This window comes from Protopterus annectens, chromosome 1.part1 (genome assembly GCF_019279795.1).
Source record: "Protopterus annectens isolate FY-2018-M chromosome 1.part1, PAN1.0, whole genome shotgun sequence".
In the NCBI taxonomy this organism is placed as follows: domain Eukaryota; kingdom Metazoa; phylum Chordata; order Ceratodontiformes; family Protopteridae; genus Protopterus; species Protopterus annectens.
This window is the reverse complement of record NC_056726.1, coordinates 1,710,390,267-1,710,404,277: the sequence shown is the minus strand read 5'-3', so window position 1 is coordinate 1,710,404,277 and position 14,011 is coordinate 1,710,390,267. Positions and strand designations below refer to the sequence as shown.

The 14,011-nt window shown below is 42.3% G+C and overlaps 1 protein-coding gene across 2 annotated transcripts in view; it reads left to right on the top strand.

Annotated features, from left to right (window-relative positions):
- The window catches only part of LOC122811896 (proto-oncogene tyrosine-protein kinase LCK-like), a 1,092,777-nt gene that overhangs the window by 309,860 nt on the left and 768,906 nt on the right, over positions 1-14,011 (top strand). For both annotated transcript variants that reach the window (XM_044084047.1, XM_044084056.1), the window contains one exon: positions 12,930-13,082. In XM_044084047.1, coding sequence (XP_043939982.1) covers positions 12,930-13,082 — 153 coding nt within the window. The remainder of the gene's footprint in view (positions 1-12,929; positions 13,083-14,011) is intronic.

Below are 14,011 nucleotides of genomic sequence, written 5' to 3'. Positions count from 1 at the left end.
TCACAGGCTTGTTGTCTTAAATGAAAAAAATATTGTTACAAAAATGTGGCAACAGTGCTTTCTACTGACACAGTAAAAGCATGCTGTGACCCTTTGATCTAAAGTCAGCTGCAGTCCATCTGGATGAAGGCTTCCTGCCTATTGTTTTAAGGCTAAAGTTAATGACCAGAATTTACATGTGGAATGTCCTTTATTGCTCTAAGTGTAAAATAATTTAAATGCAGATTCTGTCAGCCTGGGAACACCAGGAAAGTGTGAAATGATGTAATGTTTTAGCAGAACTGCATTTTCAATTTAAACAGAGAGAATTAGAAGGCATTAAGCATTTTTGTCTTGAACATCCAACTCAGCACTGCCTTATGCTCTCTTTATGTAAGTAGTATGTTAGAATTGTGTTTTCTTTTAGAGATAGCTAGAATTTAGAAAGTTTAGACTGTGTTTTTCTGTTATGTCAGAATTGTACTCCTAAATTATTTTAAGTATTGTTGTATGATCTCTGAACTCTTGACTAGCACTGACTGTGTAGTAGAAATATTATCTTGTGGTTTTTAATTATTTATTATTAAATATTTTAAAACCTTATAACTGTGGCTGGTGTTGTGTAGATATAAGTTAAGCTCTAAGAGTACATTGCATGTATATAAGGGTCTTGTACCAGGTCACTCTAATAAGCCTTGAGACTGTTTAGTCACATCTACCAATTGGATAATAATATTGCACAGTAATAATTGGACACCCTTTTAATGGTATTTTGAGTAGCTGATAAATATTAGTGGGTGGTGGCAGCTGATACTACTGTATAGTCTGGGTTAAAAGGGCACATCTGGAGAACCTGTGCCAGCCTTCCCCAGAAGTGTCTGTGTGGTTACATAAACTCTTATCTCAAAGTGCATGTGTGTGTGTGTGTGTGTGTGTGTGTGTGTGTGTGTGTGTGTGTGTGTGTCAGCTACTTGGGCGGGGACATGAAGCACTGGTTGGACAGAGAGGGTGCTACAGGTTTTAGCTTGCCCACTAGGCTGAGATCTGGACCCTACAGCTGTGCCATTAAGGAGTCTTATTGGGGTTCTGGGGAGCAAAGGCACGACCAGCCCTGGACTGACATCTCTGTGTGCTCTTAAGGGAAATTGCACTTTACTGTGTATATTTGTTATCCTTTCCTCATATAAGATATGCCCTCTCTGGTGTTAGTGGTGAGGATTGAGGCTCCTTGATTGCTGGGCCAGGGCAAGGGGCATCACATATTAATTGGTGGCAGTGGTTGGGATATCCTCACATATTAATTGGTGGCAGTGGTTGAGATATCCTCACATTTGTGTTTGGCAGTGGTGGGATATCCACATCACATATTAATTAGTTGGCAAATACTAATTGGCTTGTAGTGGTGTGGATAGAGTGACTCCTGTAGCTTGTGTACAGTGAGCTTTGAAGGTGTGTTTTACTCTACAACAGCCATGCAGTGAATACTCAGAGTTCAGATCACAATTTTTTATTTCTTTTGTTAGCTTAGTTAGTCAGGGTGAACAGGCAGCATGTCAGTATAGGAGTATGGAAAGCTGACAAGGAGCCAGCTGGCAGAGTTGTGCCAGGCTAGGGGACTGGTGGATGAAAACCTGACTAAGGCAGACCTGACTGCAGCCTTGTTTACAGCTGCATCAGAAAACAGCAACCAGGAGGATGGTCAGACTGGCAGTGGACATATAATTCCCTCTGAGAATGGACAGCTCATCCTTTCTGCAGTGGACTTAAAAATCCAGCTGAAGCTAAAGAGACTTGAGTTGGAGGCCAGGTGTGTGGAATTAGAAGCAAATGAGAGACTGTGATGTTTGCAGGCTGAGGAGAATGAGAAACTGTTACATCTGCAAGCTGAGGAACAAGAGAGGCAGAGGCAGCATGAGAAGGAGATGCTGACTCTTCGCCAGAGTCATGGAGGTAATGGGGAAGGGAGTAACTGGACCCCAGAAGCACAAATGGTCAGTAAATGTCTTCTGCAGTTTAAAGGGGGGGATCATTTTGATAGTTTCATTCATATGATTGAGAGGGTATGTAAACAGTATGAAGTTGACCAAGGGCTCTGGGTACGGTTCCTGACCACCTTACTCCATGGTAAAGCTGTAACTATTCTGTCCAAAATGTCTGACGATTCATATTTTGATTATACTGCTGTAAAGAAATGTCTTTTAGAACAGTTTAAGCCAACACCTGAAATGTATAGGAAAAAGTTTCATGAGCATAGACGCAAGGCAGATGAAAGTGTGTGTGAATATGTTGTTGAATTGAGCACTTATTTCCATAGGTGGGTGAGTGAATTTCAAGTCACCACTTTTGAACGACTGGCAGACCTTTTGGTGAGGGAACAAGCCCTTAACACTTTGCCCAAGGACATGAGGATCTGGTTAGCTGATAGACAATGTGCTACTTCAGATGAGTTGGGGAAGAATGGAGACGTATACCTGACAAGCAGGGCAGCCCTGCACAGGAAGGGGATCTCCAGTACTGCTGATGCATCTAAAGGAACCCATGGTGGGCAGCACAGACTGACCCAGCAGAATCTACCAGTAGCAGGGGAAGCCACTAGTCCAGGTACACATCCAGGAGCTAGGGTTAAATGTTTTGAATGCAACCAGTGGGGCCATGTGGCATACAAGTGTTCATGGAGGCAAGGTGGGGAACCAAAGGTGAGGGAGCCAGTAAGTGGGAAAGACAAAATGCGAATAGTTGGTTGTCTTGAGACAACAGGGGTGCTAAACTACCATCCTGCAGATGTCCTGAGAGGAAAGGATTTGGATGATGCAGTACCATGTGCTTATGCAGTTACACGCAGTCAGGCTAGGAGACAAGCATGTGAGTCTGGTAGCCTGGGGGAGACCCAGACAGACTGCATACTTGCAGCCAGGACTGGCGAGGTGGTTACTTCAGGGAGGGAGCTACTCTGTAGCAGTGAGACTGAAAGTGAGCCACAGCTTGCTTGTGGGTACTGATGGTCCCTTAGACAGAGTGACTGCAAAGGTAGAGGTGAGTAGTAGTACCCAAGCTGACAGTGAGGCACCACTGTCAGAGAATGCCAGACTTCCTGTTGAAGGGGAGCTGAGAAGGGTTACAAGGAGAGAGATGAGACAGACTCAGCTCTCAGACCCTCCCTTGCAAGGCCTGAGGCAGGTAGCTAGGGAGGCATCTGATTCTAAAAGAAAGGGGGAATCTGTATACTGGGACAAAGGGCTACTATACAGAGAGTGGACCCCTGAGGGAGGGCTAGAAGGTGAGAGAGTACAGCAGTTGGTAATATCTAGAGCCTACCATCTGGCACTTCTAGCCATAGACCACGATATTCCCTTTGCGGGTCATATGGGCATAAAATGTACAAAGAGGCATATTGTGCAGAACTTCTATTGACCTGGAATTTCCAGAGATGTACCAGGGTACTGCAGGACCTGTGAGCAGTGCCAAAAGGTAGTCAAGGCAGGAGACAAGGTGAGAGCTCCTTTGATGCCTTTGCCTGTGATTGAGGAGCAATTTCTGAGGGTAACTATGGATATTGTGGGTCCTCTGAGTAACGAAAGTTCCACAGGGAAAAAGTATATCCTAGTGGTAGTAGATTATGATACACAATTCCCTGAGGCAGTGGCTTTGTACTCCATTGAGGCAGAGAAGGTGGCAAATGCTTTGCTAGAGATTTTCAGCAGGGTAGGTTTCCTAGAAGAAATACTGACTGACAGAGGTGCCAATTTCATGTCAGACCTACTGGCTTGTCTGTGGAAGTCCTATGGGGTGAAGTACATGAAGACCACCCCCAGACTAATGGTCTTGTTGAGAGGTTAAACTCTACAATCAAGTCTATGCTACGTGCAATTACAGATCTGTTTAAGAGGGAGTGGGTCAAATATTTGCCCCATCTGTTGTTTCCTTACAGAGAGGTTCCCCAGGAATCCACAGGTTTTTCACCCTTTGAGTTGCTGTATGGGCATAGGGTGAGGGGACCGCTAGATGTAATTCGAGATGTGTGGGAAGGTGAGTGTGAGTCTCACAAGGAGTCTGTTGTGGCATACATTCTAAACCTCAGGATAAAGTTCAGGGAACTCATGGGCTTGGCCCAGAGGAACCTGGCAGAAGCCCGACAACAGAAAAAGGTGTGGTATGACAGGAAAGCTCAAGCTAGAGTATGCTGTGGGGCAGCAGGTAATGGTTCTCATTCCTGTCAGACACAACAAACTGCAAGCAGCTTGGGAGGGACCTTACAAGGTGGTAAGATAGGTAAGTGATGTTAACTACATGGTGGATCTGCTAGGCAAACTGCAGGGGCACAAATTGTTCCATGTTAACGTGATGACACCTTACCATGATAGGGAGGCCCTTGTGCTGAGCATTTGCAGTGGATTGCAGGAGGAGTCTGAGGGAGATCTGGGGATTGATCTCCTCAGGGAGGCTCAGGCTGACACCACAATGGAAGGGGTAGCAATGTCCCAGCAGCTATCCCCTATCCAGGTTTGAGAAATCCGAGCAGTGTTGCAGGAATTTGGGGACATGTTCACTGGGAAGCCAGGGTGCACCCACCTGGGGCAGCAACAGGTGGACACAGGACCCCAAAGGCCTATTAGGCAGGCTCCTTATAGAGTGCCTGAGGGAGTCAAACAGACTCTGACAGAGGAGGTACAGGAGATGCTGGAACTAGGGGTGATTCAAGACTCCAACAGACCCTGGGCCTCCCCAGTGGTGCTGCTGCCAAAAAAGGATGGCAGCATCAGGTTCTGTGTGGACTACAGGAAATTAAACAGTCACACAAAGTTGGATGCTTACCCCATGCCTAGGACAGATGAGGCCATAGAGCAGCTGGGTGGGGCTAAGTATCTTACAACCACTGATCTTACCAAGGGTTACTGGCAGGTGCCCTTGACTCCCAGTGTTAGACAGATGTCAGCCTTTGTGACTCCTTTTGGCTTGTATGAGTTCACAAAGATGCCCTTTGGGATGAAGAATGCCCCAACAACTTTCCAGAGGCTGGTACATAATATCCTAGCAGGAGCAGGAGGGTTTTCCTTGCTTACCTAGATGATATTGCCATCTACAGCAATTCCTGACCAGAGCACCCTCAGCATGTCAGGGAGGTGGTAGGCAGACTACAAAGGGCAGGGTTGACCATTAAGCCGAGCAAATGTCAGGTGGGTATGGCAGAGGTCTCCTACCTAGGACATAGAGTGGGGAGTGGTAAGATAAGGCCAGAACCTGCCAAAGTGGAAGCCATTCAGGCATGGCCTGCACCTGTTACAAAAAAAGCAGATGAGGGCATTTTTAGGGACAGCAGGGTACCACAGAAAGTTTGTCCCCAGTTATAGTACCATAGCTGCTCCCCTCACAGACCTGACAAGAAAGAACAGGCCAGATAAGGTAGTGTGGAACCCAGCATGTGAGCAGGCATTCCAGTTGCATAAAGAAGCTTTGGGAGGGCCCCCATGTTAGCCAGTCCAAATGACAGCAAAGATTTTGTTGTGCAGGTGGATGCTTTGAACCATTGGGTGGGGGCTGTACTTAGCCAGATTTCTTCAGAGGAGGTAGAGCACCCAGTGGTTTATCTCAATTGTAGGCTCCAACCCAGGGAGGAATGCTATGTAGCTGTAGAAAAGTAATGTCTAGGCATAGTGTGGGCACTGCAGAAACTTCAGCCTTATCTGTATGGAAGGAAATTCATTGTTATGACAGATCACACCCCCCGAACATGGTTAGCAGAGCCAGCAGCAAAATGCTAAGTTGCTAGGGTTGCAGGCATATATGTCAGTGCAGCACCGCAGTGGGATTAGCAATGCAGATGGGCTGTCAAGACAGGGAATGGGGTAAGGTATACTCAGACAGACCTAAACCTCTCAAGGGTCAATTGAGTTCTCCAGGGGGGAGATATGTGAAGCTTGGGTGGAGATAGATGAAGGCTGCCAGCCTAGCCAGATAGAATTTTGGAGATCATTCTGTCATCTGTAAATATTAATGCAAACTACAGGCTTGTTGTCTTAAATGGTAAAAATAGTGTTACATGTGGAACTGAAATCACTGTTTCAACAATGCACTCTACTGACCAAGGAAAGCATGTTGTGACCCTTTGATGTAAACATGGCTCTGGTCAGTCTAGATGAAGGAAGTCTTGCTATTGTTGTAAGGCTGGAGTTAATGGCCAGAATTTGCATGCATAAATGTCCTTTATTGCTCTGGTTTCTGCCCAGAGATGAAGAATGTAAACATAGTTTCTGTTAGCCTGGGAACCCGGGGACATGTGAAGAATGATATAATGTGAAACAGGAATGTGATTTTAAAAACAGAGAGAATCAGAGAGCATTAAGCATTTTTGTCTTGACCATCCAACTCAGCACTGTCTTGCTCTATATGTAAGTTTATCTTAGATTTGTGTTTTCTCTTAGAGATAGCTAGAAACTAGAAAGATTAGACTGTTTTTCTGTGATGTCAGAACTGTACTATTGAATTATTTGAAGTATTTCTCTGTGATCTCTGAACTCTTGACTAGCACTGTGTAGTAAAAAGTATTGTCTTGTGTTTTGACTATTTATTATTAAATATTTTAAACCTTTTCAACTGTGGCTGTTTTTGTAGAGATAATTTAAGCTCTTTAGATTACCTGCATGCCTTCTGTAAAATTGTACAAAGGCACTCCAATAGCTTTAGCCATGGACTATACTACCAATTGGATAATAATATAGCACAGTAATAATTGGACACCCTTTTAAGGGCCTTTTAATAGCTGATAAATATTAGTGGATGGTGGCAAGTGGTACTACATTTTAGACTGGGCAGAAAAGGGGCACACCTAGAGAACCTGTGCCAGCCTTCCCCAGGAGTGTCTGTGTGGTTGTATAACCTTTTCTGAAGGTGTGTGTGTGCATGTGTGTGTGTGTGTGTGTGGGTGTGTGTGTGTGTGTGTGTGTGTGTGTGTGTGTGTGTGTGTGTGTGTGTGTGTGTGTGTGTGTGTGTGTGTGTGTGTGTGTGTGTGTGTGTGAGCTACTTGGGCAGGGACATGAAGCACTGGTTGGACAGAGAGGGTGCTGGAGGTTTTAGCCTGCCCACTAAGCTGAGATCTGGACCCTATAGCTGTGCCAGTGGGGAGTCTTATTGGGGATCTGGAGAGCAAGGGGGTGACCAGTCCTGGACCGACTGTGATCTGTGTGTGCTCTTAAGGGAAATTGCACTTTACTGTGTGTATTTGTTATCCTTTCCTCCTATATGAGATGCCCCTCACTGGTATTAGTGGTGAGGATTGAGGCTCCTTGATTGATGGGCCAGGGCACGGGCATCACACTACCCTCTGAAATGGCTCCTCAGTCAGAGGCAGAAGCATCAAAGGAGCTTTCACCTTGTCTCCTACCTTGTCTACCTTTTGGCACTGCTCACAGGTCCTGCAGTACACTAGTACATCTCTGGAAATAACAAATGACAAATTCCAACAAGGAAAAGAAGAATGCAGCTGATGCACAGAGCTAGAACCAAACCTTTATTGCAGCATGATGAAAAAGACAAGTTTACCTAGGTTTCGTCCTGTTACATCAGAACTAATCTTAAATGACTATGCACCCCTTTTATATCACTTACATCCCCATCCATTTGTAATTAATACCTACTTATTTAAAAGACCAGTGCAGTACATTATTCACAGCAAAAAGTTGACCACAAAACCACATTACAATACAATGTCAGCTAAATATTAAAACATCAGAATACTATTGTGTTAAAAAACTTACTAGGTTATAAAAAAAGTTATAAAAATTATAAAAACATATTTATATGTTCAATCGTGTATAAATTGCATATATTTCTATCCCAATATGTGTTTTTATTTTAAAACTGGAGCTATACTAATGTTCTCATTTATACTGGGAAAGACTGTGGTATCCAAACGTAATTGTCATTGTAATTCGGCAATATCCAAATGGACATCTAACACCCTGCCCTGTGCATCCTTTACAATTTCTTGAATGACACAAAATTTAAATTCATGCCCTTGGCAGTGCACAACATGCCTAGCTAAAGCAGTAGTGACTTTGGCATTTTGAATGTCCACTATATGCTCTTTAACTCTTTCCCTAAGCCACCAACAAGTCTTCCCGATATAAAATGCCAAACATAGTTGGCATTTGGCCAAATATACCACGTTTTGGGAATAACAATTATAATTTCCACAAATTGATATAATATATCCATTTAAAATTAAATTACTACTGGTAACCATAATGTACTTACAAATATTGCATCTACCACATTTAAAATTCCCCATGGGCCTATTGTCACAATTAACCTTGGGATTTTCCATTTCCAAAATGTTTTTGATGGATCTGTCCTTTCTAAAAACACATCGTATGTGCTTGCCGTTCTTTTTCTCAGCAATCTTATCAACCTGCAACAACCCCCAATTTTTGGTAACCACATGGGTAACCCAATCTGAATCCTGATTGAATGTGGTAACAAAAATCAACCTGTCTTGAAAATTATTTTGCTATTGCCTACTATTTTTTCATAATATATCCTCACTCCCATCTCTTGGGGTCCCATTAAGAATGGCCATCATTTCTCTTCTTTACAACTTCCTCTTTAATAGCCACACACATCTCCAGGGGGTACCCTCTTTTAATAAACATCCCCATAATAAATTCCAATTCCTTTAGAAAGTCATGGTTGCCACTAACCATTCTGGCCGCCATCACCATCTGTCCCTTGACTATAGATCTCTTTTGATGGTGAGGGTGTCAATTTCTGTAATCTAAGTACGAATTAGAAAAAGTTGACTTTCTATTTATACCAGAGGTCAGTTCCATTCTGTTTTTATTGATTTTTAAGTTGACATCCAGGTAAGAAATCAGATCCTCACTGTGCTTGTGTGCAAAGGCTAAAAAACTAGCTGTTTTATTGATATACTCAAAAAACCCATTTAACTTTTCCTCACCACCTTCCCAGACAATAAATATATCATCCAGAAAACGCGTGTAGTTTTTGACGTATGACCCAAATATACTTGAAAAAACAAACTCCTGTTCCCATTATGACATTACGTAGTTAGCATATATGGGGGCACAAGCCGCCCCCCATAGCTATCCCTGTTATTTGTTTATAGTAATGTCCCTCAAAAAACAGGAAATTGTTAAATAACACTGCCTCCATTAATACAATGAAAATATTTATCTGGTCGTGGTCATATAGATTGGACTTTATTAAATGGTGTTCCAACTAGTTTAAGCCTTCCCGATGTGGTATTGTGGAAAGTAAATTACACACATCCACTGTAACAAGTATGGTGGCATCAGTAGCTTCAATCCTGTTTAATTTTTCTAAAAAATGCCAGGAATCCTTAGTGATGTAAGAAAAAGCTGTCAAACCCTTCTGTAAATGATGATCCAAAAGTGTGCTCATAAAACAGGTCATGCTACGCTTGCCATCTACTATTGGCCTAAATTTCACATTACTTAACCCCTTATGTATTTTTGGAATACCAAAAATATTACTAATCATGGGGTTATCGTTTTTCAAATAACTGTGATCTTCTTCTTTCAGCTTTTCCCAGTTAGGGGTTGCCACAGTAGAACTCCGGTCCGCTAATGATTGGCAGTAGATTTTTATAGTTCCGAGGTGCCAGCCCGATGCCCAACCTTCAACGAAGGCACGCCCATTCACACATATCTTGCGAACGGCACTCGACCGCGGGGAGGACATGCAGACTCCACACAGAAGGCGCTCCAGCCGAGAATTGAATGGGAGAACCTGTTGCTGTGAGGCGACAATGCTACCACTGCACCACCATGGCAATGACTGTGAATGAATTCATTTATCTGGCCCTGAAATAGCATATTGTCAAGCATCAAATGCAGCTTGCGATATGCTATATTGATTTCATTTAAACTAACTTCAGTGTAAGTATTTTCCAGCAACATTAAGGTCATACTGTCTATATAATCGTTCCTGTCCATTAACATCACACCGTTACCCTTCATTATACGAATGTCTTTGCCATCAGCCAACACAAACAGCATTTGTTGGTCTTCCACACTCATATTTGAATCTCCCTCCTTTCTCCCTTTTCTTACCTTCCTAAATCCTTCCCTAATGTCAATCTCACAAATCTTCTCATAAATTGCTACTGTGTTATTGCATGGGTGATTAAATTTACTTGGCTTGGATAAGTCACTCCTCTGCTGATTCAGTGCTTCCTTATTAAAAAAGATATATAAATTCATTTTTCGAGTGAACATTTTTAAATCAATTAAAACTTATCCACATTTCCCAGTCTACTAGGCACAGATGTTAGGCCACAGGATAGTAGGTTAGTATAAGCAATATCAGTTACTTTTTTACAATAATTATAAACATTATATTCACAACTATTATTTACAATAACCCTAGGTTCATTAAATATTCTTCTTTGATCTGAAACAACAATGACCTGGACCAGTGCATCAATATCCATGCTGATATCAAACACCTTGTCAATATTTAACAAGTCAAAATTTTCTCCATCACCAATATGTGGCTCTTCATACTGAACAATTGTATTAGTCCACGCGTTAAAGTCATTGACAACTTTCATGGTCACTTCTGCATTACCAAAACCCCTAAATATATCATACACCAGTTCTGACTCATTATTCAATGTAGCTGCTTCCATTTCAGCAATAGCCGAGTCATTTTGTGCTTCAGAAAAACATACTGCCTCATTGCTACTGCAGGCATTCACAATTTTATAGTCTGTGACCATTTTGGTTACCACATGAAACCCACCCCCCACTAAAACGCTCGATTCATTCTCGTTTCCATCAGCTGACTTAAAATTTCTCCACTCATTAGAGCCATTTACAACTTTCATGGCAATTTCTGTATTAAAGGAACCCCTAAATGTATCATACACCAGTTCTGACTCATTATTCAGTATAGCCATGCTCGTATTAACAATAACAATACCCGGGTCATTTTGTGCTTCTGAAAAGCATACTAGTTCGTTGCTACAGAAGGTATTCACAGTTTTATTCTCTGTAACCGATCCTGCCACCATATGAACTCCACCCCCCACTGAAACAGTCAATTTGTTCTCATTGCCATCAGCTGGCTAAAAACTTTTCTGAGACATTGATTTGACAGCCAAACAACTATTGTCATGAAAGCCAAAGTTGTTACTGTTGTCTCTCACATTATTATCAGTGCAAATCTCATAAACACTTACAATTATGAGTGAATCACTGGAGCTGTTCGTTTCTATCTCACCCTTTTTTCTGATAGCCGCTGTGTTGAAAATTCTGTTTCAGTCTGGCTCCTTGTTCCATATATCACACTTTGTTCTCTCTCCTCACCGGGTAGGCCCTCTCGCCCCTTGTTCTTTAATCTCTCTGACCCACTCTCTAAAGGGATCTTGGTCTGCCACTGACTGGTAATATCTGTTTGTGTCATCATTTTCGGATCTCCCTCGTCGTCCTGATCGGGGTTGCCATGGTTTCTGACAGACAGGGGATATACCTTATTATTAGAACACTCATTTGCATATCTTTTAACTTTGCCACATTTACGTTAAAAAATAGTGCAGCAACTGTTGTCAACACTTGCCAGCATATTTTTAAAATTAGACTGGTACTGAACAAACAATAAATCTTCTATGATGAGCATTGGTGATAGACATCCCTTCATTTAGGCTTAGTTAGCCTTTTATTTCGAAGGATGGGTCTTAAGGGACTTTGTCGTTTAATCCTGGTGTTCTATCCTCTCTACATCTGATGATCCATCTTAACTCACATTCCTCTGTAAAATTTTCAATGTCACCCCCCCCCCCCCGTGAATTAGGTGTAACTGAAAATTTTACAGAGAAATGTGAGTTAAGATGGATAATGAGGTACTCCAGTGACCCCCCCACCCAGACCAGTGGTAGGGAAAGACATCTGTATACATATAGCAGGGGTGCCGCTACACAAAGGAATACAGGGATATACAGGAGAGAGGTGAGATTTAATGACATTATGGTTTCAGGTTCACCTGTGGGGGATCATTTATGCTAATGGACTGCAATGGTGAACTTACATACAGAGCAGCCTACTACAGGTGGCCCCACAGAATGTACACACATCATGTCTGTTTAGGACGTACAGGACAATGTAGTGATAGACAGTTCTGATACTATGTTGCCTTCAAACAGCTACAGTATACATATATTACATAGGTGCTATATGCAAGTACAATCTCCAGACAACCGTAGTGCAGATTACTCTCTGTACCTATACCTTGTTCCACAGCAAACACTTACATATACAGCACACCTGAGTGATAAAGTTCAGCATAGCTTGCCACTTAGATGCACAGTTTGTTGTCATTTTGATATTCACTTATTGTGCACGGTCCCAGCTATGTGGCACTAGCCTTGCTCTGACACACAGTGTAGTTTTATGAGTCCTAGCTTCAGGGGTTGCCTGATAAATGGAAAAGGTTACCTGAAGGCATGTAAATCTGCAGACTGTTTTAAAGGGAAAGAAATTAGATGACAGATGAGGAAGAAAAAACAGGGAGGACAGTTGTAATGCATTAACTAGCCTACATAGACATTTCATTCTCTTTTGGCCAGCTTGTATACATGTATATGCAAGAGGTTACATGCTGTGAATCATTAAAACCTCAGGAATGTGTAAGTCAATTATGCTTTGATTAAATATTGTGCAAAACAGTGAGGATAAAATAGTGTCAGGATTTATGCCTTATACATAAAATACTGGATTTTAAGGAGGTAGGTATGTGCCTGGGGAACATTTGTGAATATTGTTGTTTACCAGATTTTTAACTTAGTCACAGTGCCATAAATCTTTCAGTACATCTAAGAGTGATTCATTAACAGAATAGTTATGTACCTCTGGAGACTGTATTTATTAGGTCATTACTTCTGTCTTATAACTTCTATGTCTTTTCACTCTTTTTTACAGAGGTGGCAGATGGACTCTGCACACGGCTGGTGAAACCCTGCCATACAGGAAACCAACAGAAGGCATGGTGGCATGATGAGTGGGAAGTTCCTTGTGAAAACCTAAAGTTCAAGCAGATACTTGGAGCTGGGGAGTTTGGAGAAGTCTGGCTGGGTAAGATGTATTGCTGCATAATATCTTTATTATACATGCTGTTATTAAAAATGCTTTTGTGTAAGAAAGCCTGATTTTTCTACACAAGTAACAGTTGATTTCTAGACAAACCATGATTTTTCTTTTTATTTGGAATGGACAAGGCAACATGTAAAATCCATTTTCTATGCAGACTAAATAAATAGCAGAACTTTACAGAAATGTAAACAGAGATTGCATCATTTGTCTCCATACTAGGTTATCATACGTTATACTCCTCAAAATGTACATCAGGAGATGTTCTTCATTCCACATTGCTGCAGTCCTAACTATTGGGTAGTCCGCTGTCCAGTCGGCCCGAATACCAGAGTATATGGCTGACGTCGGTCAGGGCGCATTAGACTGACGTCAGTACGTCAGGGTACTAATGCGCATGACCGCGTCATATCGTCTTTTGCATGGTCGATGCAGAAGCAGTTTTGCAGTGCAGGTTGGCGTTCTGAAATTTTCTGAAGTCGGAGTTTCAGACCGAATCAGAGTTGGCTAAGTACCCGTTGGGAACATTTTGGTTTTCTTGCCTCAGTATTTAACGGATGTCAGAAAAAGTGAATAACTGTATTTCTTGTGGGGAAACAGATACCTCATAGGGATTACCATACCTTGTGTATACCTTGTTTAGGGCCTGAGCACGGCGTTGTTGGATGCCGCTCTTGTGCTAGGTTTAACAAACGCACTATTGAGAAGGTTAGACTGTGCCAGGTTAGTGTTTGGGAAAGCGTTGCAATTATAAAATGCCGTCGGATGCTCCGGCGCCCGTCAAGAAGCGCAAGGACAAAACAGCGAAGCCTAGGGTTGATGAACCGGCGGTTCTTTGGAAGGCTCAGTGGAGCCAGAGGTTTTGCCAGGAGTTTCTTTGGAGTCTCAGGCAGAGACTTTACTGTTACAGGATG